Source organism: Euprymna scolopes, chromosome 32 (genome assembly GCF_053919585.1).
Source record: "Euprymna scolopes isolate OS-2025 chromosome 32, ASM5391958v1, whole genome shotgun sequence".
Lineage (NCBI taxonomy): Eukaryota > Metazoa > Mollusca > Cephalopoda > Sepiida > Sepiolidae > Euprymna > Euprymna scolopes.
Window position 1 is genome coordinate 48,603,740 of NC_136513.1, and position 26,564 is coordinate 48,630,303.

A 26,564-nucleotide genomic window follows, 5' to 3' on the forward strand; every position below is an offset into this window, starting at 1 on the left:
AATCTTCACAGAAGATTTTTCCCTACCACCTCTTCACAAAGTCTAACCCTAACCCCACCTCTTCACAAAGTCTAACCCTAACCCCACCTCTTCACAAAGTCTAACCCTAACCCCACCTCTTCACAAAGTCTAACCCTAACCCTAACCCCACCTCTTCACAAAGTCTAACCCTAACCCCACCTCTTCACAAAGTCTAACCCTAACCCCACCTCTTCACAAAGTCTAACCCTAACCCCACCTCTTCACAAAGTCTAACCCTAACCCTAACCCCACCTCTTCACAAAGTCTACCAGGCTCAGCAGAAGCAGCAAAATTACGCAACATAATTTTACAATTGGGAAGATGGAATGACCTGCCTTTAATCAATAGGTAAGTGCACTTTTTGATGTCGTGTTTAATTTTCTGCTCTGCCAGAGTTCTAAGTTATCTTCTATCTATAAATTAATTGCGACATGACAACTAAATAACATTGCTTTCAGTTGAAATTGACATAAAAATAGATAACGTTGTTTTATCTTTTTTTTTTTTTTTTAAATAATTATTCGATTTCCGATTTTTGTTCTAATAATGAATAAGCACCAACTTTTATAGCTGCATACACAGGTAATTTGGAAATCAAAATAATTTGAATGGCTTGGAAAATGTCTAAATGTCTCAGGACAACCCTAACGCTATCCTCGTAAACATAGCTTACAAGCTAAAATCCGTGGTCGTCATGAACCACAAAATGGAAAATTATAAACTCGACAACTTTAGAAAAGAATCATAAATCGTCTTTTTTTTTTCTACTTCTTCTTCTACTTCATTATCTCCTTTCCCTGATTTGTTACTCTCCTCTTCCTCCTCTCATCCACTTCGTTTTCTTTTTTTTTCTCTCTCTCTCTCTCTTTTTCGTCCTGTTCTGTTCCTCTCATCTTCTTCATCTTCCTGCTTATTTCTTTTGCATTTCTTTTTCCTTTTCATCATCATCTTCTTCTTTTTAATCATTTTCTTTCCCTGCTTTTTTCCATTCATATTCTTTGTTCTCATCCTGTTCCTCTTCTTCTTTTTCTCCTTCTTTTTCTTCTATTATTTCCTATTTTTTAATCTTCTGCTTCTCTTTCTTCCTTTCCATCCTCTTGTCCTTTTGCTTTTTTTTTTTCTTTATCTTTCTGATAATATGCTACTTGGTGAATTAATAATACCAAAATGCATTCTGGGTAATATTACCGTATGATAAGGTTCCGATTCGTATTTAGGATTCAACTTAATAAAATAATTTAAAAAATACAAACAAATTTTTATGATGCATGTATCCATTATAAAACAACGAAGAGACCATATTCCAAAAACCATGTAAATTAATCCAGTAGATTTTCTAACTAAAAAAAAAAAAAATTTTATTACAAAGCGAGACGCTATTTTTATCCCTCATGTTTAATAAATAAGAGGGGGATAACTCAATTCGAACTATTGAGATTAAAATCAATCTTGCAATGGATACAATTTACTATTAAAATCACTAAAAATCAGAATAAAATGATTATAGATATAAATAATTATAAAACCTATATGGATCTTGTTTGCGACGATCGGGTGATTCTATCTTTTAAAAAGGGGATGACAGGTGAATTATATTTGATTGCCCCAAATTTAATCATGATAATCGTTATCAGCATACCCACCTACAAATGCTAAAAAAAAAAAAAAATGTGGGTTGGCAGTGTCGGTAGGAGAGGAGTATATTTGTTTATCATGCATCCGTACAAACCTGGCAGCCAGTGAATTACAGTTCATAATACAGGTCTTTATATCTCTGTAAGTACTTGTCTCCACAAAATTTGAATGAGATTTTTTAAATCAGCATAGTCGAAAACATACAAAAGTAGTCATGCTAAAGAAAATTGTGGAGGGGGACCTAATGTACAAATTCCCCCCTTCCCCCCAAAAAAACTTAACGTGGACGCAATCTCAAGAATGAGACCGGAAAAGAAATTTAAATAAAATACTCCACCGAATTCAATTCCCTATGTAATGAAATTTATGTTGAAACTGTAGCGTAGGTAATCAATGTAAAAAATTGGTAATTGTGACTAAAATCAGACCCTAACTTGTAAACGTGTGCAAGTCTTGAGGTATGGAAGCAAAAAAATAGAAAATATCTAAACAGGTAATCTTGCAAAATTCGACCCGGATTCCTGTAATATCCCATCAATCATAGATCAGGTGCGACCAACAATTAAGCTGAGTGCAGTAACAGGTGCAAACTAATTTCAAAACAAACAAACAATCTGGAAAAAATAGAAGTACACTAAATAAAAATAACGAAAACCTACTGTATAGTCACTGAATACAAATGTTTTGTTTATTTTCTTTCAGTATTTCTTTTGCAAATTATTTATCAACAAATTTTTGTTTTTGTTTTGTTAAAGAAAAGATGAATGTTTTATTTTTAACGGTAAATTGTTAGATATAAGTATAGTTTTTATTTTTTCAAGATTTTTTTTCATTCATTTTTTTTTTTCTTTTTTGCTCAACAAAAGTTTTTTTTTGTTTTAGAAAAACTAAAAAATTTGTTCATGAAAATCATAAAGGTGAGTGAGCGAGCGAGAGGGGAAAAATTTTTGTTGTTTTGTCTTTGGAGAGAGAGAGAGAGAGAGAGAGAAAGAAAGAGAGAGAAAGAGTTGGGGAGAATATATACAGCGAAAGAATTTAGTAGATCGTGCAGATTTAAGTAAAGTATACATAAATGAATTGCCTAAAAAAACGTAATTATGTTTGTAAAAATTAATTACTGAAATAAAGGTACAAATCGAGCGAGCAAGTAATTTACTCATAGGGCAAAGTAGGTATCGTTGCGACGCCATGTATGAATGATACAATAGCGTTTGTTTAGTATGCTAATATCGTTATTTCAGAATATGAATAGCCAGAGATCATCTAATCAGAAGGAGTGAAATTATTCTGGGAGACTTTATTATTATTTGTAATGGAAAAGAGAAAGCTTATGTTATGTTTCTGATCCAGTTACGAAAGGTGAAACCCCATATCTGTCCTAAGTGCAGAATACCTCCCGTGATGACTGGGAATGGTAAAAGTACTTGTTATTTAGATGGAAAAATAGGAACTACTTCCTCTAAAAATGGTTGTGATTGCGATGATGTTGCTCCTAGGATGAAATGTAGGATTTTATTATAACGACTAAATGTGTCTAAAATAGTGTTCTAAAGTTACAAAAGACAGTGGCTAATAGTCTATATTTGTATGTGGCATCTGTTGTTGCAAACCTATGGTACTTTGGTCCAGAGGGGAATTTCTGCAATCAAAATATTATATAGGAGAAAATGATGGTGAATATTGATATCCAATGTTTGCTGTGAATTCAATGATCATTTTTATGTTTGTGGCATGGGTGATACTCGATGGTCGCGAGTGAGGAAAAACTTGACGAGAGCGACACCTCCATTCTCTTCCATCGCTACTCGGTCTTGCGGTGAAATAACCGGTTCTGGTTTGCTGTGTTTCTTTTCCAATTCCGTCTAAAAAAAGAAAAAAAAGTTTTGGTCAATAATATGAAAATTCTTTAGCAACAATTGTCGGTGCAACTACACTTTAATAGCGAAACTGGAAATTTTTTCGATTGAATTTCAAGGCAAACTAATGGCCTCTATCATGTTACAATAATGATATATCCAAGAGAAATACGAAAAACGATAAGGTAAGAAAAAAATTAAACAAAAAATATTTGGACGAAAATTAGAGAGAAAATAGAATGTTTGGCCAAAAAAAAACAAAACCACACGGGAGAGTTCGAAAATGAAGTAAATAGCGCGTAACTATTGCCAATTTATAAAAAATAAATTGTGCGTTAGCAATCATAAATATGAGTTATTTCCCTTTTATGTCACGTGTTCTCAAAACAATATGGCGAGGGTTTTTTATAATAAAGATCAAAAACTTGTCTTTTTTAAAATAATACAGTAATATTTAAGTACATTTGACATGTCAGTTAAGTAGATATCATTGAAAAGCAACGAAGCTGAAAGTGACACAAACAGTCAGTAGATACCATTGTTTCTTTTAATCGATTTTTTTCATTTTCCGAATTTCGCTATTATCATGTTTTGTCGAAGTTATTATCATCATTTTCAATGAAGATCACTTCGACGTATAAAAACGTTACCCAATACAAAGACAAAGAAAAGCAACAAAAAATGAGAAGAGAAAAGACTTGGCCGATAAAAACAAATGAACAGTTTTATCAAGAAAAGAAGACCCCAAACAACTTAGAGCCAAAATAATTTCACGATCTGTCTGCTGCTAAAATTTTGCTCTCAGCTACAAAGAAGGTCTTTTATGTGGTAACAATTATGAAAGATATATATATATATATATATATATATATATATATATATATATATATATATATATAAAATGTTATATACGTCCAAATAAATTATGGGCGATTTTCTAAGTAAATAAAAATGAGCCTCGAGGTGAAGCCACTATTTAACCGTATTTATCATTAAAAAACAACAACAACAAATCTCTCTCTCTCTCTCTTTATATATATATATATATATATATATATATATATATATATATATATATATACACTAGACTACCTGTTTGCTATACTTGTAGGTAAATGTGCACTGAACAGATACCATGATAATTAAAGTTAAATCAAATTTTGATATATCTTTTAATTTAAACGCGAAAAAAAACAATTGCGATTCTGAAAACGTACACAGTAAAACAATACGTTTTATTGTTGTGTTAATTATTTATTTGTAACGCAAATTAAAAAAAAACAACATATTTTGGGGTTATTTATTTATGTTGGTAGTGTAGAAGAAAATGTATGAACTTTTTAAGAAAGGTGTTTAAAAAAATGACGAATAAATTAAAAAAAAAAGGAAGACGGTGGGTAAATTATGGTTATCAATGGGTTAAAGTAGATTTATTTTAAGAAAATTGCGGTAAAATAACTTAAACGTAACACAGAAATAAACGACGTAAAAAAAATGCAGAAAGTATTAACAATTGTTTATTTGGATAATTTAAACGCGAAAAAAAAACACGTACACAGTAAAACAATACATTTTATTGTCGCGTTGATTATTTATTTGTAAATATGTTTTTTTTTAATTTGTGTTACAAATAAATAATCAACATGAAAATAAAACATATTGTTTTACTGTGTACATTTTCAGTGTCCCAACTTTTTTTGTTTTTGCGTTTAAATTATCCAAATAAACAATTGTTAATATTTCTTCTTTTTTTTTTTTACATCGTTCATTTCCGTATTACGTTATGGGTTTATGTTTATGTACGCATGCGCAACTGGAAGTCATAAACTGGATGTTGGGTTACAACACCCGTTACAAGGTCATTTGAGTTTTATAATTATATAGATAAACACGCATAAAAAAGAAAGCAAAGAAAGACAGGTTGGGAAAGCTTTTTTCACTACTTACTGCTGTGATATGAAATTTTGATCAATGTAGGATTTTAAGCAAAGTTGAAAAGAGTCCACTCCCTTTTTTTTTGCAATTTAAGTTTACATTTTGTAATGTTATCTTTTTTAAATAAAAGTCCTCTCGAACAGATTAGTTGAAATATTTGCAGACAAAGATAAATTATAATCTGAAATAATGTTTCGAGATCGTTCTTTTAGCGAGAAATTTATTTCCTCATTTTCTTGAATGCATAACCTGTAAAAAATACATAGTTCTTTATATTTTAATGTTCTCTAAAGAGGCTAGAAGTTTGGCAAAAAAACCTTCCTCATCCCTTTTTTGAGTCCGGACAGATTAGAAATGTTCTTTTCTTTTGACTTAGAAAAAACTGCAGCTTGAGACGTGTCCATTTCCTTCAGGCCTTAGAAGAAAATATTTAGTTGGTAAACATTTTTTACCTCAATCTTTCCTAGTGAGAATATTTCTCACATATGTCTTCTTTCCTGCAAGCTGGTATTTTTCCGACATATTTAACTGCAAATCCTTGACAGATTTCTTGGATTTCCTTGAAGTAGATTTCTCTCAGCGAGATATGAATATGCCAGTTAACTTAGACGCAATCACTTCAACGTTATAAACTTCACCAGGTAACTTATATGAGTTCACTTCAACATTTAACGCCCTGTTTAGACGGAGAGAAGAAAGCACGTCAACACATTTCGAATGTTCATTCCATTCCAGTACAGTACAATTCGACCTGCCAACTTTAGCTTGAAATTCATTACAAACTGAGGGAATGCATAGATCAAGGAACAGGCAGAAATGAGTCACATGACCAACATCATCAACAGCAGGATGCAAACTAAAGAGAAAGGGAGAAGAGGAAACAAAGAAGAAATATATTCCTCTCAAATTTCTAGAGTTTGTAGGAAGCATCACCAATGATGTTTTTAAACACTGACTCTCAGTTTCGTTGCCTGTTTTGAATAAAGAGCGAAAATCAAAAAAATGAATTTCTATTAAAAATCAATGTCATCTAATTATCGCAATTACTGTATAACATATTACTGTATTATTACATAAGGCATGTGCTTTCACGATTTCACAATCCATTAATCCACCAATATTATTTTTGAATGGTAACTTAAACAAGGGAAGTAACTCATAGTTTAGAATTCTGTCAGTTATTTTAGTATAATTCACATTTTTTTTTTCGAAAGCAATTTTCATAAATAATTAATTTTCTACTCTATCATTTTTTTTGGAGTTTTTTTGTTACTTTTGGATATTTTACTAATTTTTACATAACAGTTAAGTAGATGCCATTGAGTTTAACTGAAATTCGATACTTAGATTTTGGTCTTTATTTCGAACAAGTACCTCAGTTTCTTGTAACCCACAACAAGTGTGAAAAAATATACACTTCATTCTCATTTTGTTTTTTCTCTTTACAGAAGTACGCACATGATGCTGTCAACGTCCCACTTCCCCAAATGTTAGGAAGAAAAAAAGGAAACAAGTTGATCAGCAGAACAAAGATTGTAGGAAGTGAGGTTTGTAGAAAGACAATGTGGAGGAAGTTGTTCACTGAGGCACAAAAAGGAAAGCTGAAATGAGATTGTTAATCAAGGTGTGGCAGTTAAATAAAAACAGCTTGTTTAACTTTAAAAGTTTAATAGTTTTTGTATCAGATCACATTTTTCAAATTGTTATGGGCTGGGAGAAACTAAGTAGGTGTGGTCACCCCTGGTTAGAATCTTCGACTCTAGAATAGCGCTTCCACCCTACGCTGCTTGTAACACAGAATAAAGAAATAAAGAAAAAAAGATAAAATGTGTCAGATGCAGAGATGCGGCTTGAATGACACGTTGTCTAAGATTCGTGAGTAATCCTCATTTGACAATGGATCGAACGTAAAGCAAGAATGACTCAGCACATGAATGAGATATAATAGGGGTTTTATTTAACGCATATTTTGAAATTCAGTATAACACCTCAATGGGCCGGGGTTAGGTCGAACGAACATATCGAGAAAATAAACAATAAACAAAAAAATAAATAAATAAATAAAGTAAAAAAAAAAAATAATAATAACATGGTTGGAGGTGGTGGTTGCGGCTTAGGAGATGAGGTATAAAAGGGTACTAATTAGCAGATAAAAATAAATGGCCAGTATTGATTATTATAAAAGTTTTTAAATGCGAATATGTCATCATAGGTACCGTTCTCGTCAACATGAGCATTTCGCGTGCTGTGCATATTTTTCCTATCGTTCCTCATGGATAACATTTTTATCCGAAGACTTCTTGTGGTTTTTAGGTGATTTGAGATTGAATTTCCTCGTCCAGTTAAAAAAATGCGGTGTTTGTCCATTTCTCTTTAATTGTCCTTGTTGCGATTTCAATCCAAAAAATCAGGGATTTTGATTTTTCCCGCTTAGATATTTTCTTCCTCCTCTTTTTTAGGTTTAGCCAATCAGTGCCCTTCTTATATCTTCCGTGCATCAGTTTTTAACGATGGAGAAATGGGTGAGCAGAGAAAAAGGCAAGGCGTTAAAGGGAGTGGTGGGGCTCTCGCCGCTAGTGATGTTGTGTATGAGGGAGGGGTGTTGAATCTGGCTTTACGCTTGATTTGGAGGAGAAAGAGGGAGTTTGCTATTTGCATTCATTATTATCTTTTTATTTATTAGTTACTAGCGAGGGGACCCGACGTTGCCCGGGTGTTTGGAGGTGTGTATGTAGGGGGATGACCTGTTTAAATATTATAAAAAAACACGATGTTATAAAAAATGGGAAAAACCAAACCAAAACAAAACAGCGAACGAACGTAAAAAAAGGGGGGAAAAAATGTAATGGCGAAAAGCAGAAAAAATGGTATGAATAACCCTGTTTCAACCTGGAATCTTATAGTAACAACTGATGACCGCGTGTTTGGAGGAGTGTGTGTAGGGCAGGTAAACTAAAGAATAAGCGAAATAATAAGCCTGTTTAAATAAAATTTAAAAAAACGTTACCCAGGTGTTGGGCGGTGTAAAAAAGAGAGAAAAAGTTTGGGTAAAAAGGTAGGCATGAACCCGAACCCTCGAGGCTAAAGCAGAAAAAAAGCCTGACGCGTTACCCTACGCCAAAGAGACATATAACTGAGGACGGATAAAATTAAACCTTTAAAAACACTTGCAGGTGGTTTAAACTAACGCCAATGTTTTCTAGGTCAAACATGACGTCATTGTCGTAGTAGCAGGAGGAGAGAAAATGAAGGAACGTTTTTTTTTGCCACCCCCACCTTGTAGAAAAGGGTCCAGTTTAGGGTGAAAGAAATAATGTTTTTGGCCAATTTTTCGATATTTGTCTTCCAAGATGCCGAGCTTCAAAATGATACCGAACTCGTGAAAATCCGTCGCCTCTGTCAAAAGTTTCTGTGAGACATACAAACACACACACACACACAAACACACACACATTTTCGCTTTTATATATATAGACTAGTGGGAGGTACTTGGCGTTGCCCAAGTGTTTTGAGGTGTGTGCTCTTAAATCAAAAAGAAACAAAAGGTTTGGTAAGTCGGTAGGATTGAACCCGAAGCCCTGAGGTGAAGTTGGAAAATAAAATGTGAAAAAAACATGACATGCTAACCGCTCAGCCAGCAAAAATGAGTTACTGAAAGACGTTTGAACTTATTTAAGTAATAAGAGAATTGATAGGTGCGTGCACTTAATGACGTCAAGTAGAAGTCGTAGAATTAACGACGTAAGCAATAGCTATTCAGCAGTTAACATTTTCTATGGGACAGTTTTTAATGAGGTCAATAACCCGGTTTGTTTGTTTTTACCTAACTTTGGGGAAAACCAGCTCCCTGTTTATTAGAGGGAGTGTCTCGTCTCGAAATGAAAGCAACCGTCTGATATGACAAAGCCGACATTGACCAAACGTTACATCACTTTCTGGAGACCACTGGCCATGGGCCAGGGTATTTATTTGCTCTCCCACCGAGCAAATTAGGCACAAGGCCGATTTTTAAAGTGAGGAGTGAAGGGGAAATGGGGACCAACTCCCTGGGGAGTAGGGGAGCTGGATAGTGACAATTGGTATGAAGGGTTGCCCTTACATTGACCAAGGTCTTATCTGTGGGGTCGCCCCCACATAGGGTCTTTGCTTGCAGTATCTGCCGAAACAGATGGTATTTATATGCTCCCCCACCGAGCAAATTAGGCACAAGGCCAATTTTTAATGTGAGGAGTGAAGGGAGGGGGAAGGGAAAAGGGGACCAGCTCCCGAGAGGTGGGAAATGGGAGCTGGTTAAAAGTCAGGCATGTGGGGTTTCCCCCACATCTGGTCTTTGCTAGTCATAGCTAGTCATAGCTCGCAGTATCTGCCGGAATAGATACTACACTTTGATCTTGGCCTGAAGGCCATGAATATGCCCACTGAGCATGGGCCAGTGATTTGAATTGAGTTTCGCTTTTTTTTATACCGAAAAACGAAAGCAACACGTGCCGATCCGAAAATGTCGAATATTTAACGTTTCAAAGTCGGACAAATTAAATAGAGAGGTGACCACCATTGTTAAGTTGTACATATTATCATTTATATTTATGATAAAAAAAGTTTTAAGAAATTATTAGGTGACCGATCAGTTTTCGGAAGAAAAGTCTTTCTTGGACATACACGAAAACACACACACAAACATTTTCGCTTTTATATTTATAGATTATTTATTTATTTATTATTATTTATTTGTTTATTATTTATTAATTAATTTATTTATTACTTATTTATTATTTATTATTTATCAATTAATTTATTTATTATTTATTTATTTATTTATTATTTTTTAATTTATTTATTACTTATTTATTATTTATTTATTATTTATTAATTAATTAATTTATTACTTATTTATTATTTATTCATTGTATTAATTTATTTATTACTTATTTATTATTTATTTAGTAATTTATTAATTACTTACTTATTATTTATTTATTATGTATTAATTTATTTACTATTATTTATTATTTATTTATTATTTATTAATTAATTTATTTATTACTTATTTATTATTTATTTATTATTTATTAATTTATTTATTGCTAATTTATTATTTATTTATTTATTATTTATTAATTTATTTATCACTTATTTATTATTTATTAATTAATTAATTTATTTATTATTTATTAATTTATTTATTACTTATTTATTATTTATTACTTATTTATTAATTTATTTATTTATTACTTATTTATTATTTATTTATTATTAATTAATTAATTTATTTATTACTTATTTATTAATTAATTTATTTATTACTTATTTATTTATTATTAATTAATTAATTCATTACTTATTTATTATTTATTTATTATTAATTAATTACTTTATTACTTTATTATTTATTTATTATTAATTAATTAATTTATTTATTATTTATTTATTATTTATTTATTATTTTCTTTCATTATTATCATTTTATCATTTTTTTTCTAAATTTATTGTCTTCTACATTAACATTCTTTTCATCATTTCTTTTGTTTATTCTTTCATCTCTACCGAAATCATTACAATATACAATAAAAAAATAGTCTTTCTATTGTTCTTTGTTTCTGCTTGTAGCTGTTCCACACATTTCTTTTTTGTCATCTATATATATAAAAGGCAAAATGTGTGTGCACATTTTCTGTATGTCCGCCAAAGGCTTTTTTGAGGGGGGGGGGGGGTTCTCCATGGGGTTACTATTTTTTAGAACTTTTTATATACCGTCTAATATCATGCCGTGTCTACATTTATTTACATCGACTTTTACACAATTCTTGCAATTTCCTCTCGTGTGTGTTCGGCTTTTTCATATAAAAGTGAAAATAATCTGAAGTCAAGTGTGTTTCCCTGCTTTTGTGATGGGAACGTCCAGAAAACTATGATGTTTGACAATGCAGAAGAAACCCTTATATCAGACAATTGCTATTCAATTTGAACAATTCCCTTTTTATGGGTAGCTGCCCCCCCCCAACATCTTGGGGAGTAAAACAAACTCCAAAAAACTGCCTCACAGTAAAATTTAACTGCGGGATTTCTATTTGATCTCATTAAATTCAGTTTTTAATCCTTAAATTCAAACGTTTTTCTGTTACTCTCCCTAGCTGGCCAAGTGGGTAATCATGTCAGTTTTTTTCACACTTTATTTTCCACCTTTGCGCCAAGGCTTCGGTTTCAATCCTACCTACCTATCAAAACTTTAAAAAAAATTTTTTTTTTATTTTGTCAAATTTGTTTTACACGTACACACCTCCAAACACACAAGCAATGCCGCGTACACCCGCTAGTCTAATATATAGAAGGCAAAAGGGCACAAATGTTTGTGTATGTCTACAAAAGGCTTTTTTGCATCGGGCTTCTCGCGCAGAAGTTTTCGCATACTTCCCAGATCGTAATATCTCAGATTAGCAAACGGACATTGTCTCTATCTAATTTTTGATCGAGTTAAACAAAATGCCCACCGTGCTGTCGTTCCCAGTGTTTGTTTGTCTTTTCCGCATAAATAAAGCAAAACTATTGGAACGCAACCACCTAGCTTTCCGACCTTCTGGCCAGGTAGTATCTGTTCTATAATTGGCTCTTGGTCAATGTAGTGGAAACGCTTCATACTGAGACAATTACTATTTATTTAGATATTGCCAAAGTGCCCCCTTTTTGGGGGAGCTGGTTTCCCCCCTCCCTACATTAAACTAATTTGCTTTCGTGGGAGGTTTAAAAGCAACGTCATTTCTGCAAGACATCTTTTGGTTTTGATTGACTACGTTAAATTTGAACGCTTTACACTTCCGGTCGCGTTATGGAGTAGGGATAAGACGTCAGGTTTTCTTTCACTTTCTTTTCCACCTTTGCGTCACAGGTTCGAGCCTGCCTGCCTATTACCCCACTTTTTTTTTTGCTCAACACACACCTACAAACACCCGGACAACGCCGGGCACCAAGGCTAGTCTATTAGATAAATCTCACCTGCCTGTTTATATGTATGCATGTATGTCTGCCTAAAACTTTCGACAGAGGCGACCGATTTTCACGAGATCAGTATCGTTTTGAAGCTCGACCCTACAGACAACAAATATCGAAAAATTGGCTAAAAACAGTAATTCCTTCACCCTCAACTGGGCACTTTTTTACAGGGAGGGGTCAGTTTTTTCACTGTTATTTTCGAAAGTCATCCCCTCTTTTTAATTGACGAGCCTTAATTTAAACTTTCGCTACTTCCGGTTTGGCGATGGACGCAACGGCAAAGACGTCACGTTTTTTTTCCTATTCTTTTCCTCCTTCGCAGTACAGGTTCGAGCCTGCCTGCCTACTACTACTTTTTTTTTTTTTTTTTTTTGCTCAACACACACTTCTAAACACCCGGGTAACGCCGGGCACCCAGGCTAGTGTATATTAATCAATAAAGGATTTATTATATAATAATAATACGCAATCTGCATTAATTAAAATATCATGTGTCAGCATATTATACAACCAGGCAACGCCGGGTGACCAGCTAGTACATGAACAAAACTCACGTACTCTTATCTCTTTCATTAGGATTTCACTGTTTGTATGATATAAACAATTTTCAGGTTCATTGAAAATATATTTCTGCAGATTTAAAAAAAAATTTATGTAAGAAAGAAGTATATATAAACTAGCAGGAACACCCAACATTGCCTGGGATTGAATAAGCAACCCTATATCCTGCCACAATCCTATGATACCATAGACCCCCTCTCCCCTTAAAAAATGTCAGTTGACGTCAGATCATCTCAGTCTGCTTTGAGCAACGATCCACCTTCTACTCCAACAGCCAACTGTCTTTTATTGTCACAAAGTCACATTTGTTAGTAAACTGTCCCTAACTGTTGCAAACTGTAAAAAAAAATTCACCCCCACTCTTAAAACTGTCCATAAACTAACTAACGTGAACAAGTTTCTGATGAGCCGTTCCACTTAGGTTAACAAATTTACCGAATTTCCATTACTATCGATTACTATATTGTCCTTTTGACTACTCTAAACTCTTTAACCCTTATCCTTGAGTGGCCTATCGGCCTTGATAAGTGGTGACGTCTATGTAAAAAAAAAACAAAAAAACTCTAAATATATTTACCTCTATGCCTGGTCCTTTGTCCCAATCACAGCCACACCTGGATTAACACTCCTATTTTAGTTTTCCTCTGTGTGAACAACTTCTTATCAACTTTGTTCTGCTGATAAATGTATTTTTTTTTTTTTGTTATAGTTTTTCCTTTGTTTTTCACTTCTGTTCCTGACGTTTTCCTTCAATTATTGCAGGATTTAGAGTTTGACGTTTCGAGGTCTACAAGTTTGCGGAACGAAATAAGAGAGTTTAATCACAATTTATTCTGTAATCTGTCATGAATAATGTTTTAGAAAGAGCACAAATATGCGAAGCTGAAAATGGGCGACATTTAAAGGACATTATTATTCATAAATAAAGATTGTTTGAATTTTGCATTTTTTTTTTTAAATTCCCAATGTCTTAGTTAGATTGTATTAAAATTACAGAAAAATTTCATAAAAAATAAAGAATCTATTCAAGTTCAAAACTTTTCAGTGACTTTTTGGACACATTGTATATATATGTTTATCTCTATATATATATTCGTTTATATATATATTTATGTGTGCATATATATATATATATATTTATGTGTGTATATGTGTTTATATATTATATGCTTATATATTTGTAGTCATCAACATACAGTCCTGTTTCGTTGTATCACAACTCATCAGTGCCGTTAGACTAGCATCTCTCCCAAGCCAAGGATTGAACCTAGAACCGTTGTGTTGACAGTCAACAGTTCTCCCACTTGACCACAGAAGCGACGCCCGCAAATAACTCGTCGGAATGTCTATTTAAATAGACATTCGCCACCACTTTTACAGTGCTCAAACCGCCTGTTTGTAAACAAACAAACAACAAGCTTCACATTTTTCAGTCAATTAAGTAGCGGGTGAGATTATTTACGACAGTGAAGAGGGGGGGGGCTAAAAATATATTCGTAGTCATCGACATACAGTCTTGTTTCGTTGTATCGCAACTCATCAGTGCCGCTAGACTAGCATCTCTCCCAAGCCAAGATGTATATGCTTATATATGTGTTTATATGTATATGTTAATACATACATGTATATATATATATATATATATATATGTTCATATTTGTAATGTATATCTGTATATGTGTATATATATGCATATGTATATGCGTGTATATATGTATATGCGTAATATGTATATATATATCCCCCCTTTCTATTTAATAATTGTACTTAAGGTTTATTTTCTCTTTTTTTTTTTCATCCGTATAAAATTGAATTCTGTTTTGTAATTATTGACTGTTTTAGAAAGTCGGCTTATGCAAATGCTAAATCTGTGATAGGTTTAATTTTTGTTTCTCGGGAGTTTAAACTGCATTCTTTATTTTTATTTTTCACTTTTTTTTTTGTTCAAAGCTTTTTTTTATGTTGGGTTTTTAGATTGGTTAGGGTTAGGTGTCCTTCCTTTTATCTATTTGCCTGTCTAGTACCAAAGGTACTTAAGCTTTTATGCAGTTTTATTCTCATAAAATTTATATGCTAATTAACATTTACTTATATATATATTACTAGTTGTACTCTGCCATGCGTTGCTGTGGCTCAAATTCGCGTAATGGAAAAAGTTCCAAAATGAGGAAATGCATGTTTCTTATAGGTTTAATTTCCCCTTTCGTATGAGTACACAGTTTTTGTTGTTCCATTTTCTTAGCTGATGTAGAGATTTTTTTGGCTAGGTGACTCTTGAACATGTAACATAAATTGTCCATGTGAAAAAACAGTCAGTGAATAGCTGTAAGCCACACAATTCTAAAGATTGTTCTCTTAACTTTGTTTATGGTTATTGCAAATGACACTAAAATTGGAAAATACAGTTTTCTAAAGTGTAATGGTGTATCCAGTGGAATCATAGGAATGCGAGGAATGAAGATATATTCACTTGTGAAAGGTCTTGTTAAGATTGTTGTTTCTATGATATTGTTTGTTAATTTTTTTTTACTGCAAGCCATGTGCCATTGCAAAGCTTGGATTTGTTTATATTTGCAACATGATAATTAGTATGCCAATTTTCAGTTGCAGTACATGCGGTGGCTTCCCCGGCAAATCTAGCTGTTGGATAATTAACCACTTTATCTGCTTCCACAACAGTGTCGATGGATTTGTATTTGACTACCTCATTTGGAATTTTACATTGAATAATAATGTTAAGTTCATGGACGTTTTTGTATTGAGCTGCAAGAATAGCTCGTTCAGTCAGTCAAGTGGAATTCATATAATTAATTTGAATATCTGCAAAAACCTTTTTAACCAACTCTTCTTTTGATGTAATAAAATTACAGCAGTTAAGAATCCAAGAATTTCGCCCTTAACTCGGATCAGCCGGCACTTTTCCATACCCAATTTCCCACAAGTGATGCAAAAATTTCTGTGCGCATCGAGCAGTCTGCAACTGGACACACATATTTTGAGTTAAATTTAATGGCTTCACATGGCACCAAAAAGTAGAGTATTTGAGACAAGCATTTATTTCATCTGCTGGTGTTGATTAAGGAATTGCAGGTAACATTTGTCTGAAATCTCCTGAAAGCAATATTACTGCATTCCCAAATGGTCTGACATTACCATGCAAATCTTGCAAGGATCAACCAAGAGCCTCAAGTGATTTTTTTCGTGCCATTGTGCATTCATCCCAAACAATAAGTTTTTCCCATACTGGATGTTTTGGAGATGTTGAACATGAGATTATTGAAAAATTGAATGTTTAATAGTAGTTTCAAAGTAGAATAAGTAGTTCTTGTACTTGGTAGCAAGGTCACAGGTATTCTGCTTGCAGCAAGGACTAAGGCTATGTCATTTTGTCACTGAATGGCTGCCAAAATCAATTTAATTAGAAAGGTTCTGTTCAAGGTAGCAGTAATTTCCAAATAACTTCTAATCTCACAGTAAGTAAATAAGGTGACTAAAATAGGATTTATCCATGTTTTGACAATGCCTTATTCACTGTAATTAATTTAGGAGACTAAAATAGGATGAGGGATTAGACGTGGACAGATAGAGAGGATAGGAAGATATATAGATAGAAAAGAGAAAGTGAGAGGGAAAAAGAGAAAGAGAAGGAGATAGAGAAAGATAGAGGGATTGAGAGATAGACAGAGAGAGGGAAGAGTTAGAAACAGACGGAGTGAGACAGAGGAAAAGAGAGAAGGGGAGAGAGAGAGGGAGTTAGAGAAAGGGGCTCAAAGAGAGATGGAGAGGGTGATATAGAGATGGATGGAGAGAGATATTAAGAGAGGAAGATAGAGAGGGGGAGAGAAACAGAGGGTGAACTACAATTCACCGTTTTTATCATCGATTAGTAGAGGAGAAATCCTTCGAGACTGAGGCAATTTTAATTTTTGTTTCTATCCAGGGTACCCTTTTTTTCGGGAGCTAGATTTTCCACACATTAGAAACCGACCGGCTTATCTGTACTTTCACCTATCAATTTAATAAATAAAAAGATATTGTAAAACTTGAATTTAATGCGAAAATACTATTTTAAAAAATAGCACGGTACCATAAATGCATAAGCGCCACTTTATTTTAAATATTTATTTTCCAAAGGAATGCTTAAATAAATCCACAATGAATTAAATTTTAAGTGTTGTGTAATTATTTTCGCAGCGTTTGGCTTTCACCGGTGCATGACGTCAACAGCCGGATAAAGCCGAGCGTTGCCAATGTAATAATAACAAAGCTATGTGAAAGAAACTATAAAGTAAAATTTTAAATGCAGAAACAAAACAGAAAAAAACCTACCGTTCATTTGTATTTCTTATTAAATATTTGTAGAAAATGGCCATTTTTTTTTGTCAAATAAATTTTAAGCAATTTTTGCAATAAATAATAGCAACGTCGTTAATTTTACGACTTGCCCCAGCGTATTATAAACACCCCCAACATCCTCATGTTAAAAACGAGTAGTTTTTATTATTATTATTTTGTTATGCCAGAGAGGAGCACGTAAAGAAAATGCAGGAAGGAAAAAAATTTTTTTTAAAATTAATGCAATTTTTTCTATATAAAAAAACAAAACAGGATTAATGGTATACTTATCGATATGAAATATCATTGAATAATCGGAATAATGAAAGATTCAATATAAACCGGAAGTATTCCCGGTAAATAGCCTTGGCTGAAATCGGAACGGAAAGTAACAATATCGAAAAAGTTTTTTTTAATATGGTAATATTTTTTACTTTTTAATATTTAAAAACACAGTTGGGTTAGATTCAATCCCTGTTGCAAAATATAACGAAAAAGATACTTGTATTTTTCTAGTTTAGTTAAGTTAAACAAACCAGATGTTTCATTTTTATATATAGAGATTAATATTTCATTTTTATATATATAAATTAATATTTCATTTTTATATATAGAGATTAATATTTCATTTATATATATTAGTATAAATAGCAATCGTATTGTAACTATATTTTGTTATTGGGGAAGTGGTATTCTTCCATGAATTTTACAGCTGTCCTGTTTTACAATTTCCGAAACGGCTACATGTTTTCTATTTAATAATTGTAGTTAAGTTGTTTTTTTTTTCTCTTTTTCATCCTTATATAGTTGAATTCTGTTTTGTAATTGGAGACTTTTGTAGTGCCAAGTCTGCGAGAAGTTAAATTTAGTTTTTTTTTTTTTAATTGAAACTGCATTTTTATTTATTTAATTAAGAGCGGTTCAGCCCGACTTTGCTTGGACCCTATGTACTGTTCATAACTTTGACATCTTGGCAGCCAAATTTTCTGCCAAAAACTGATTAAAAAGCTTGCCCTATGTCTGAATACACTTTATGTAAAATTTCAATCGTTTAGACCAAAAAATTGTCTAAGATGTAAATTTTCTTAACTTTGACCACAATTTTAACCCCTTAACATTTATTGTGGTGGGCTTAAATCAAATTAGAAAGTTTGATCCATGTCATGTGTACATAGTATCAACACTGGCATCCCTCAGGGTTTGATCCTTGGCCCAATTCTCTTCCTAATCTTCATTAATGATCTTCCAACTCACATTCTTAGATCATTCTTAGACATTTATGAATACGACACCACAATCCATGGCAACACTTCAAAGGCCGACGATGACCAAGATCTTTCTGATTCTCTCTCTTCTGATCTTGAGAACGTGCTGCCATGGAGAAAAGGTGGCTGGTTAATTTTAATACGTTTAAAAACAATCTTTTCTCTTTTTATCACAATCACCCTGAGCCCCATCTGGCCACAATTAAAATGAATAGCTCTTGGGGAAGCACCATGTCTTGATAAGCATCTGGGACTGATCTTAAATGGAACACATACATCAAATCAGTTGACAGAGCAGTTTGGTAGGGAAATGCACACACACACACACACACACACACACACACACACACACACACACACACACACTTTTCACTTTTATAGATATATAGAAGATTATTTTTTAGTCAAAGCTTCTTTAGACGATATAGATATATGTGCGTGTGTATGTATATATATGTATATGTATATGTATATATGTATATGTATATATGTGTGTGTGTGTATATATATATGTATATATGTGTGTGTGTGTATGTATATATATATGTATATATGTGTGTGTGTATGTATATATATATGTATATATGTGTGCATATGTATGTGTATACAAATATCTATATATCTATAAAAGTGAACGTGTCTGTGTGTGTATGTGTGTGTATGTGTACATTTCCCTATGCAATAACTCTGTCAATTTTCAGTCTACAGACTCGAAATTTGATATACAGGGTACTGAGATTTGGGAAAATCTTTGTAATCCGTTTTCGGCCAGAAATTTGGCTGTTAAGGGGTCAAAGTTCAACGATTTAACCTTTGAGAACTCTACCAAACTTCTCCGCCAACTTTGGGTCTAAACACTTGAAATTTTAGATATAGTTTCCTTGGACATGGATCTAACTTAACTTGATTTGAGCCCCAAACAATAAATTTTAAGGGGTCATAATATGAGTCAAAGTTAAAAAAATTGGCCGCTTTTTTTTTTTTTTTTGCTCAACATACCCCCTCCAAACATCCGGTCAACGCCGGGCTGAAATGCTAGTGTATCTATAAAAGTGAAATTGTCCGCGTGTCTATCTATGTGTGTACACTTCGCTAGCAAATTACTCTGTCAATTTTCAGTCTACAGACTTGAGATTTGACATAAGGTGTACTGAGATTTGGGAAAATCTTTTTAATCAGTTTTCGGCCAGAAATTTCGCTGTCAAGGGGTCAAAGTTCAACGATTTGACCTTTGAAAACTCTACCAAACTCCTCTACCAATTTTGGGTCTAAACACTTTAAATTTTGGATGTAGGTTCCCTGGACATGGATCAAACTTTTTAATTCGATTTCAGCCCAAAACAATAAATTTAACCTTTGCGGTCTCTACCAAATTACTCAGCCAATTTCTGGTCTAAACAGTTGAAATTTTTCATGAAGTGTATTCAGATATAGGGCAAGCTTTTAAATCAATTTTTGGCCGAAAATCTGGCTATAAAGGGGTAAAATTAAAAAAAATTCGACCTTTGCGGTCTCTAGCAAACTATTTAGCCAATTTTGGGTCTAAACATTTGAAATTTTACATAAAGAGTATTCAGACATGCAGCAAACTTTTTAATCAGTTTTTGGGCTTAAATTTAGCTGCCAAGAGGTCAAAGTTGAAACAGTTGACCGTTGCAGACTCTACCAAACTCCTTTGCCAATTTTGGGTCTAAACACTTGAAATTTTAGATGTAGGTTACTTGGACACGAGTCAAACTTTTTAATATATATATATATATATATATATATATATATATATATATATATATATATACATACATATGCACATAAAGTTATTAACAGTACATAGGGCCCAAGTAAAGTCGGGCTGAAGTGCTAGTATATATATATGGTTTTGTATACGTATATATATGTATATATATATATGTATATGTTTGTATATGTGTTTATATACATACATTTATATATATGTACATATATATGTTCGTGTATATATGTATGCGTATGTATATATATTTATATCTATACATATATATGTGCTAGATAATAGCCGTGTAGAAATAGTTAATTATCTATGTATGTATCTGTGTGTCTTTTTATCTATCTATCTATCTATCTGTCTATCTATGTGTTCATCTATTTACCTACGATCTATATATCTGTCTATCTGTTCGTCTATATAACTATATATCTAGCGATGAATGGGCAATAGAGATTTGAATCTTCATGTTTTGACAGGTTGTCAAGCTTTGTCAAACTTTGTCAAACTGTGTGGCTGGTCAGTTTGCACTGGAAGTATTCAAACGGGGTCCGGACTGACGTGTCACGTGTCACGTGTTCTAGCTTGCACATGCATAGTTTGAGTTGGAGCTGAGGCACTAAGAAAGACAGATGGGCTAAAACGGGTCTCCCCATTGAGACGTAGAAGGACCCCCCCAAGTCAAAGTTTGTTGATCATTCCATGATGCTTGGAGTGAATAAAGACTATATAATAAAAACACATATTCGTCTTGGGTTCCTGTCTTGAAACGTTTTCTTTAAACAGATTCCAGATCCCTCAAGGATGGTTGGCGAATCCCCTCAGAAGCGACCAGTAGCAGAAACAGGTATGTCGGCATGTTATGTGCTTATATGTTCCGACACACAAATAGTAATTGAGTCACAGGCTGTTAAGATAGACATTAGGACACGAGGATAACAGTCCGTTTTACAAACACAACATATGGCCCGTTAATTAAGAAAAATATAATAATATCGATTTAGTTAAATAACAATACAACATATGTTAATTTGGTCTCTAATTAACACGTGTTTAATTTTGTCACCATGACCTACTGTGACCTCAAGTCGCATATTAAAAAAAACAAAAAAAGCTATTTACCAAGAGAAAAAAAAACGGACAAACAAACAAACAAAAACACAACGAAGAATAGACAAAAGAATTCTAAAATGAAAAAAAAAAAAAATACACATACAAAACAAATTTTAAGAAACTAAGAGAAAAACTAGTTACTAAAAGAAAAAAAAAGAAAGAAAACATTGCTATACACAAACTCAAGCACGATAAAAGGGATAGAAATAAAGACCAAAAAGAAAGAACGTACATACTCAAAAAAAAAAAAAAAATTGTAGTACATTTAAACTGTTGTCAAAAATCCGATATGACGGGGAAAAAAACAGAAATAGAATAAAAACCTCGTGTCGAAAAAAAAAGAAGAAAACACGCAGTGGCAAATGGTTATTGATAACTGTCAACCAAAAAGATTGTTATGAATATATTAAGAGCAAATAAGACATTCACATGTTGTAAGTGTAGCAGATTGTAATATTGTACAACTTGATGTTATTTTCCGAGTGAAACAATGGACAGTTTCTGTCAATGTGAAGTTTTCTTTCTTTTTTTTCCCATTGTGTTTTTTTTTTTTTTTGAAGAAGAATTTTTGAATTGTGATTTTGAAGAATTTTTTTAAATTGTTTTTTTTTAATTTTTTTTTTTTTAGAATATTTGTTTTGACGACGGGAAAATATATTTTTAATTGTATATCAATGGATGTAAATTGCATGATGAAATTTTGATATGTATAGTAATGAAGAATAGAAAAATTAATGTTTTTTTAGATTAAAAAACAAAAACAATGTCTGTATATGTTGTATATGTAATTGTATGTTTTTGTCTTCTCTGAAGTTTTGTAAACTTGTAAAATTTAAAAAGAAAACAGATAAAGCATAGTTTTTTTTAACTAATAATTAGCTCAGAACTTTAAAAAAATTACGAACAGTAGAACTTTATTGGTTTCGAGAACGATTCACGAGGATTATGATATCGAGTATAAATAAATATATAAAATTAATAACTGATTATCGTTAAATTATATAAAAAATATGACTGAATATCATTAAACTATATAAAAATTAATGGCTCAGTATCGTTAAATTATATAAAAATTAATGACTTAATTTTGATTTTGTCCTCTATGTAGTCTAGGAGGGCTGCTCGGGGTTACCAATCGAGATCATATTCTTCTGCATGCCTAAGTGGCGTTCTGCAAGTGCGTGCTTTGGCAGAATAGCAATATTATATTTTGGAGAAACAATGAAAAATTCCCCAATGAAGTGTGCGAGGCAGAGGACAATGTGTGGAGAATACGAAGAAAAAAAGAGGAATAAAGTAAGAAGCCGTCGAGACGTAACTAATTAGTGAGTAAATTGTAATCCCATGTAGAAATTATAAGGACTTTTTTTTGAATGAAAAGATGTAAACGATTCTGGATTTCATTTGTTGAAATGTTTTATTGGATCTTGATGATTTTCTGTTGAGAAAGTAAAAATATTTTCTACCGATCGCCAAAATTTTGCTGACGTGAAAATTTTAGTTCCACAGATCTGTGTTTTTTTTCTTGTTGTTTTTATTGCTTTGAACTGTTTATTCCTTTTGAAAAAGGACTTTGTGAAATATTTGTGTTTTAAATGTTTGTTGAAGGGAATCGTCTTTTTTTGTATGTGAACGATTTGCAAACAAAGAGAAAATCATTTTAGGACTTAATGTAATTTCTATGTAATTCTTTCCCTGTTAATTTATTTTTATATAATACTTTTTTTCTCCCCCATCATATTCATGAAAATGTTTTTAATCATAAGTTTTCCTCGATTTAGGTCTGTTGAGGTAGGAACGAAACCCAGTTAGTTAGCTATTTTTCATTTTTCATTTTTAAAATTCATCAGGTTTATTGACCTTTATTCAGGCATTATAAAATTTTGTACCGCCAAAAGAATATATAGGATAAGGCTAGAATCGAACCCTGTAGGCAAGTGTTAAAGATTATGGAAAATGGAATGTTAGAAATTAAGTCCATTGTTAATTCTATTAGAATAGCTAATTAATATTAATGTCAGAAAAAGAGGCGATTGTCCATCCTTTTAGAAATCTGGATGTTAAATATGTCAGGTAAAAGAATGGACAATGCGAATTAAAAAATATATTGTTTAAAAATAGGTTAGATATTAAACAAGTAGAATTGGATTCTTCAGACTACTGTTCTCACCTAGAGAATTATTTTCACAACGTTTCAGTCAATGTAACGTCCAACATCAGGTTTACCTTGTCGAACTCGGGAATCTGCATTGAATTTGCAAATGGAACCCTTTATTTAAACCATGGAAGGGATAGCAAGTACTTGTTCTATCAGCCATGACTGGGTAGGCGTCCTAAGTAATTCGCAATTGTATTCTGATTGTCGTCTGCACTGAGGATTGAATTTTCAACCCCCAGAAGACTGTCATTTACAACTGAATTTTAGAAAGTACTTTACTCGTGGGGTTTTGTGGACAATTCTAAGAAGGTTACAGAGTTTGAAAGATGTACGTGAAGAAGGTTGGAGGCTATAGCTGCCAAAACATTGTGAATTTATATTATTTTGATTCTTTGTATTACTGTACTCAACTTGGCCGTTTATACATTATTTAATTAGAATTCATTATTGAGATGAGTATTTGTTTTTATTAATTTTATTTATTGCGGACTTTTATCCTCATCTGTTATTAGTTGTTTCACGACGTTTCGGCCAATTATTCAGCCGTCCTTTTTTTCCATGAAGATAAAACGAATAACGAAAATGAAAAAAAATTTGCAAAGTGCTAATCAATATTGAAAGAGAGAAGCGGACACTAGATTAAGTTTTTATGACTTGTCAAAAATTCTATTTCAGACAAATTATTAGGTCAGTGCAAAAGTTTTTGCCGATATAAAAATTTCATTTGGAAAAAGAAAAACGTTTTTGAAAATCTTTATTCATAACAACTTTTGCTCTCTATAAATTGATTCGATCTCTCATGCTTCGGTGAAATATCACTTCAATTTTCTCTCGTGATGTTACATGGCATAGTGGATAGAGTACTTGGTAAAATTCAGTTATAAAAGTTACACTCTTCTGGAGGTTAAAGGTTCAATAAAGCATTCCATTCGAAATTCCGTACATATTCCTGAGTTCGACAGAAAGACTCATAAGTTTGTCAAGATACACCTGGAGAAGATCGGAGGTTACATCGACCGAAATGTTGTGAAAATGACATTCAAGGTGAGAACAGTATATATTATTTAATTGAAATTCATTGAGATTAATATTATTTATTAATTTTTATTTATTGCGGATTATTATCCTCATCTTATTCTTAGTTGCTTCACGACGTTTCAGTCAATTATTCCTCTGGCCGAAACATTGTACAACAACTAAGAAAAAGATGAATATAATAGTCCGCAATGAATAAAAATGAAAAAGAGAAAAAGATGAATATAATAGTCCGCAATAAATAAAAATGTAAAAATTGGCCGTTTATTTCTCAACGTTCCAGTTGATATAACTGTCAACCTTCTTTGGGTGTATCTTGTTGAACTCGGGAATCTTTCTATCGAACTCAGGAATGTGGATGGAATTTCAAATGGGGCCCTTTATTTAATCCAAGATGGCTGACAATCACCATCACCACTACCACCACTGTGTCACAGCTTGGCGACCTTCCACTTATGTAACATAACATCAATAATGAAATAATTAACTCGGCTTTTGTAATGTTAAATTGGGTCTACATTCAATGACATTGTTGAACTTTGTTTTTACAATCAAGGTGAGTTAATGACATAATGTTGGTATAAATTGCAAGTATATTTTTATGCATCCTGTTTTTTGTTCTTTCTCTTTCTCTTTATCTTTCACTCTTGGAGAGAGAGAGAGAGAAAGAGAGAGAGAGAGAAGGTTAGTGAAATTTGTTTCACACATTGCTCCCCCCCTCACTTCTCCCAAAAATGCATTAAAAATTAAGTTCTTGTCCAGAAGTTCTCGTATCGGGGAAAAAAATCAAGAAATAATAATAAAAAAAAATGCATGATGTACGTACCTGTGACGAACTAAAAAATATCATATTCTAAAAAATTACGTAAATTCATCAAGTAACTATATTTTCATAAAGAAAATAATTTTTAAGTGATTAATGGGAATTCATAGGCATTACAACAAAAATATCACAAGTTTAAATTATTGAGTTATTTCCCTTTGCTTCTTTTTTTTTTGTATTTTTTTATATGGATTATTTTCAAAATGGTAAGCAAATCTCGCCATTGGCGAGAAAGAGAGAGGGGGTGCTAGCTAAGGTTAGTGAAATTTGTTTGATGCACTGTCTCTCTCTTCTCACCTCTCAACACTATGAAATGCATTCAAAATTAAGTTCTTGTTCAGAATATCCTCTATATTAAAAAAAAAAAACAAAAAGAAATAAAAATATGCATGCACCTGTAATGTATTGGATAGAGTACTTGATAAAATTCAGTTGCAAAGTTATATTTTTTTGAAGGTTCAATCTTCAGCGCGGGCGACACCCAAAGTACAATTGCGAATTACTTAGAACTTCTAACCAGTTATGGCTGACGGAACAAGAGCATGCTACCCCTGTGGATTAAATAAACACTCCCGTTTGAAATTCTGTGTAGATTTCTGAGTTTGGAAGAAAGATTCCCGAGTTCGACAAGATCCACCTGAGGAATGAGTTGAAAGCACACCGTCCGGTAAGCAGATTAACCTTCTCGGTTCCCATGCCAACAATTTCAAGATTGTTAGATGGTTAAAATATTTCCAAGAAATCACGAGTTTCTAATTTCTGCGATTCGATGCGTTTTCTGGTGGTTTCGATATACGTTCTCTTAGCTGTTGCTATGTTGTTCTTACAATTATTTTTAGCTTCTATAAACTTTTATCTATTTGCACTGGACATATGTCGTATGAATCTGCGATATGCATGCGGTCTTTGAGTAATGACAACTGCGCAAGTAGGAGCGAACCATTGGGGAGAGTGTGGTTTGCTATAGAACTTCTGTGTTGGAAAGTCTTCAGTGGTAGATTGTTCTTATTCTATCAGGCACGAATAAAAATGTTAAAGGAGTTGTGTTTGAAGGTTATATCAATGCGGTTTGTAGGAAACACCATAAACACGAGTTAGC

General features: G+C 32.6%; 1 protein-coding gene across 1 annotated transcript in view; it reads right to left on the bottom strand.

Moving 5' to 3' along the window:
- Positions 1-2,317: 2,317 nt before the first annotated feature.
- Positions 2,318-26,564, bottom strand: part of LOC145256326 (potassium channel, subfamily K, member 16-like) — a 201,598-nt gene continuing 177,351 nt past the window's right edge. The window contains exon 5 of the mRNA XM_080115082.1: positions 2,318-3,518. Coding sequence (XP_079971208.1) covers positions 3,375-3,518 — 144 coding nt within the window. The 3' untranslated portion in view covers positions 2,318-3,374. The remainder of the gene's footprint in view (positions 3,519-26,564) is intronic.